Source organism: Gobio gobio (assembly GCF_949357685.1).
Source record: "Gobio gobio genome assembly, chromosome: 23".
NCBI classification, from domain to species: domain Eukaryota; kingdom Metazoa; phylum Chordata; class Actinopteri; order Cypriniformes; family Gobionidae; genus Gobio; species Gobio gobio.
In genome coordinates this window covers 35,979,848-35,984,847 of record NC_137119.1, presented here as the reverse complement: position 1 = coordinate 35,984,847, position 5,000 = coordinate 35,979,848, and the positions used below count along the sequence as shown (strand labels likewise).

Sequence of the window (5,000 nt, the reverse complement as noted above, 5' to 3'; positions counted from 1 at the left end):
AGATCGGACGCTCCATTTCCACACTCATGTCCGACAAGGTGAGGAAGACTGTCCTCGGTCTAGCACACGATTGCCTAAGATCATAAACATGCATTGTTGTAAAAGCTCAGACTATAATGCCTATTTCCAGTGTTAACTTGATCCGATGTCTCTCCAGCAATTTCACGAATCTGCATATCTGGCAGACGATCGGCAGGACCTGCTCAACGCCATCAACGGCTTCCTGGACTGCAGTATCGTGCTCCCTCCGTCAGAGCTGGGCGGTGAAGATCTCCTGCGGTCCGTCGCTCACTTCCAAAGAGAGATGCTCCGCAAGAGAGAGGAGCAGGAGGGGGCCATGCTGTCCAAAGAGCCCAAGAGCCTTGAAGAGAAAGGTCTGCATCTGCCTGTGTAGAATCAGTCTGGGCTGACTGTAGTTCCAGTTAAGCTTTTATTATGTATTTTTGTTCTTTTGTTCTGTGTGTGGTTTTTCTGTGCGCGTGTTATTGTTTTTAGGGGCCAAGCATCAAAGGTGCGTAGGCACCTATTGTAATCATTGGCCTTATTCTTCTTCTTCTGTTTCTTCTTCTTCTTCCGCTCTTGAGTCTATGGCAGCCCATCGAACAGCTTGCAGGAAAGTTATGAAATTTAGCAAACAGATACAGTCTGAAATGTCACCATAGCAAATTTGTAGTCTCTAACTCAATCCCTCTAGCGCCACCAACTGTCCAATGTTACACTTACGTTTGTGCTGATAACTTTTGAACCGTAAGGGCTAGAAACAAAATTGAACCCTATGGCATAATTTTTGGTAGTGCCAATTTTCCCAACAAATTTTTCAGCCAAAAATTCCTCCTAGACGGTTTATCCGGTCAACCAGATCATCTTCAGACAATGCCAACAAAAAGTTATGGAATTCAAGTCGATACAAATAGACATAAGGCTGTATTTCCACAACGCTTTATCGTATTTTGACCAAACTTGGTACATATCATCATAGATATCCATAATAAAGGCTGGACATCTCGTGAGCGCTGCTGGCCAATGGAGGGCGACGTCCGCACCTGGTGGCCATCTTGTCACAGGCAGCTCGCTCACTCGTAACATTGTGTTTTAATGGTGCTTGCACTTTTTAAATAACCATAACTTGCTCAATTTTCTACCGATTTTCAAACTGTTTGGTTTGTTATAAACGTCAGAGATGTAATTATGACACTCCATAGTTATGAAAAATTATTCATAATTTGTTCAAGCATCCATAATTATAGCCACGTTAATAACGTTTGTTAGAAACCAAACCATTTGTAAATCTGTCAAGATTTCAGCAAGATAAGAGTATTTGTGTTCGTGCAGATCACTCGCCTTACATCAGGTACCACAGAGCCCTGCCTGTGACAAGATGGCCGCCGGTGATGACGTTAGAGACTCTGCCGTAAGACATCTAGCCTTTATTATGGATATCTATGCATATCATCACAAGCATGACACGAGGCTACATGCTGTGTTTCGGCGCTGCGCCACCTACTGGTCTGGAGATACAAAATGGCTATTTTTGCTTATAACTTCTGAATGGTTTGTCCAAAAATCATAAAAGCGGTCTTGATAGATTTGGGGCAGCATGCGGAGTCAAATGATATTCATTTTTCCATATCATCCATTTTGGGCATTGGCCATTTTGAATTTTGTAGTTAAATGTTGTATTTCATGAGACGTTTTGAGCCAGTGCCACCCAGTGGTAAAATCAAATATTCACATGCTTATAACTTTGGATTTGGTTGACTTATTTTCATATCCTTAGATTCCTGAATCCTTGCTGATACCAATCATGCTAAGTTTTGCCTTATGGTTTGTTCAACGTTGTGATTTAGCTTTTAAACAACTTTCGTATATATCTTCGAAACCATATGCTAATGGCCAAATGTCAATTTTTAAAAAAAAAATTTAATATATATATATATATATATATATATATATATATATATATATATATATATATATATATATATATATATATATATATATATAATATATATGCTCATAAATACAAATGTCTATAACTCCTAAACAAAACGCCTTTTTGTTTTCCTTTTGCTTTGTTTGTTTTTTATTTAGTTTTGAGTGTGTGTGTGTGTGTGTGTGTGTGTGTGTGTGTGTGTGTGTGTGTGTGTGTGTGTGTGTGTGTGTGTGTGTGTGCGCGTGTGCGCGCGTGCATTTTGTTGTTTTGCAACTTTCATGAATATTTCACCAGTGCCCTGTTATATTAATAACATCCTGACTTCTCTGTTCATGTGTAAATCAGAGGCCTTGCTGGCGCCCTTTAAACCAGAAGACGACCCTTTGCGACGCACAGGCCGTCTGTTTGGTGGACTGATCCGTGACGCCCAGCGCCGTTACCCAAAGTACATCAGTGACTTTAAGGATGCACTGAACCCCCAGTGCATGGCTGCTGTCATCTTTATCTATTTTGCCGCTCTTTCTCCCGCCATCACCTTCGGAGGCCTTCTGGGTCAGTATCCGGCTATTGTTCTACATTTCGTCAATGACAGAAACATATTGATAAGATCTTAAATGCATTAAAAGGAATCGTTTTAAATGCATGTGATCAGTAACTGTTGGGAAGCATTTTTAAGATGAGAAATTTTAAACATTGTTTGAAAGGCAAGTGTATTTAGTTAGTAAACTGCATCCAGAACCCACTTAAATGACTTTAACCAGTAAGTAACACAAGGTTCATCGTGATAAATGCTATCAGTGGCTCTGATTCTGATAAGTATTTTAGATTAGATGCCCTGAACTCCAGACGGCATATGTGTCCGACCTCGATGTTCAATAATTCATGACGCAGGATCTCTGGTCTGCTTTATGTGTACAGGTGAGAAGACTGAAGGGCTCATTGGTGTGTCGGAGCTGATTGTGGCCACGTGTGTTCAGGGTGTGTTGTTCTGTCTGCTTGGGGCCCAGCCGCTTCTGGTGGTGGGCTTTTCTGGACCAATCCTGGTGTTTGAAGAGGCCTTCTTCTCTGTGAGTTTATAATGCTGTTGCTTTAAGCAGATACGACCCCTACTGTTAAAGGACAACTTCACTTTTTTGGGGGGGTTTTCAAGACATACTCACAGATGACAATGGATAGTTGACGGTTTGAAATCATTTGCTAACAAAGTCTAGCATTAGTTTTACTGACATTCATATTTGAGGTTACAGAGCCTAAATATTGAAATTTGACGCAGAAACCTGCTCTTTTTGTGCTATGGATAACTAAAATTGTCCAGTTTGTTGAAGACCAGCGTGCCGTTACTTTTTCTAAGCAAACAGACTTATTTTTTTTTACTTGTTTAATTTTACTTTATTTTTTTAAATTACTTTATTATTTCCAATAATTTTTCTATATTATTATTATTATTATTATGTATTTATTTTATTTTGTTTAGAATTTAATTTAATTTATGTATTATTTTTAATGCTCCACCCTTTTATATTTTATTTTTTATTACTTTATTATTTTAAAAAAATGTTTTAATGCTGCACCATACAGTTATTTTATTATGTTAATTTTTGTATTCTTTTTAATGCTCCACCCTTTATATTTTATTTTTGATGTACTTTATTTTTCTTTGTATTATTATTATTATTTTTTTTAATGCTGCACCAGACAATTCTTTTATTTTGTTAATTTATGTATAATTTTTAATGCTCCATCCTTTATATTTTATTTTTGATGTGCTTTATTTTTTATTACTTTATTTTTATTATTATTTTATAATTATTATTTATTGTTTTGTTTTTTTAATGCTGCACCATACATTTTTTTTGGTACATTTTTGTATTATTTTTAATGCTGGACCCTTTTATATTTTATTTTTTATGTACTTTATTTTTATTACTTTATTATTGTTTCTTAATTATTATTTCTTGTTACTATTTTTTAATGCTGCACGCTACAGTGTATCTCGAGTGTTTTCAGTGACTATGACTGTATAATTCCATACCATAAATGCATCCCATTTTTCACATTCATTTATATAGTCATTTATACAATACAGATTGTTTAAAAAGCAGTAATAAAATAGCTGTAAGTACAATTTCAGATGTATAGCAGCTCTAAAAAAAACTCAATTTAGTTAAATGTTGATTTAATTTAGTTCAATAACAGTGTGAATGTTGTAACTTTCATTAGTTGTGAACTATAAAGCAGCTCTACAGAATATAATATTTTATTCAGCTCAATTTAGTTCAGTGTCTATTCAATTCAGTTTAAGTTCACCCAAAAATAAACACTCTGTCCTCTTCTTCTCCAGTTCTGTAAGGGCAATGATATGGAGTATCTGACAGGTCGCGTTTGGATCGGTTTTTGGCTCATCATCATCGTGGTGTTGATGGTGGCCTTTGAGGGCAGCTTCCTGGTTCGATTTGTCTCACGTTTCACCCAGGAGATCTTCTCCTTCCTCATCTCTCTCATCTTCATCTACGAGACCTTCTCAAAACTGATCAAGGTAGATTGGATCGTCTTTTGATTGTGTTTTGTCTGAATATATAATCATGAAGTCCTCTTGACCTGCTGATGTATCCCACAGATATTCCAGGAACATCCTCTGAGACGCTGCTCTATGGTTGTTGATGTGAACGACTCAATGTACAACTCAAGCACTTTAAGTCCATTCGCAGCGAACAGCAGTACTCCGGAGATGGTGAAGGTGGTCGGTGAACCTAATACTGCTCTGCTGTCGTTGGTGCTCATGTCTGGGACCTTCTTCATCGCTTTCTACCTGCGCAAGTTCAAAAACAGTGCCTTCTTCCCTGGCAGTGTAAGACGCCGTCTGATCAACTGACCCAGTGTTGAGGGATTAGAACATTGCAAAGAAAAATGTGTTTGAAATGTCATTTTCTGTCTAAATGAAGTCTAATTTTTTTTACAGTTAAGAAGAGTTATTGGAGATTTTGGTGTTCCTATTGCCATTCTCATCATGGTTCTGGTAGACTACAGCATTAAAGACACATATTCACAGGTGACGATGGATGGTTAT

At 37.2% G+C, this 5,000-nt stretch overlaps 1 protein-coding gene across 4 annotated transcripts in view; it reads left to right on the top strand.

Annotated features, from left to right (window-relative positions):
• slc4a2b (solute carrier family 4 member 2b) overlaps nt 1-5,000 on the top strand; it is a 56,697-nt gene that overhangs the window by 37,293 nt on the left and 14,404 nt on the right. For all 4 annotated transcript variants that reach the window (XM_079806528.1, XM_079806530.1, XM_079806531.1 and 1 more), the window contains 7 exons: nt 1-38; nt 158-374; nt 2,279-2,485; nt 2,852-3,000; nt 4,275-4,469; nt 4,551-4,781; nt 4,893-4,982. The exon at nt 1-38 is cut by the window's left edge and continues 147 nt beyond it. In XM_079806528.1, the coding sequence (XP_079662654.1) occupies nt 1-38; nt 158-374; nt 2,279-2,485; nt 2,852-3,000; nt 4,275-4,469; nt 4,551-4,781; nt 4,893-4,982 (1,127 nt within the window). The remainder of the gene's footprint in view (nt 39-157; nt 375-2,278; nt 2,486-2,851; nt 3,001-4,274; nt 4,470-4,550; nt 4,782-4,892; nt 4,983-5,000) is intronic.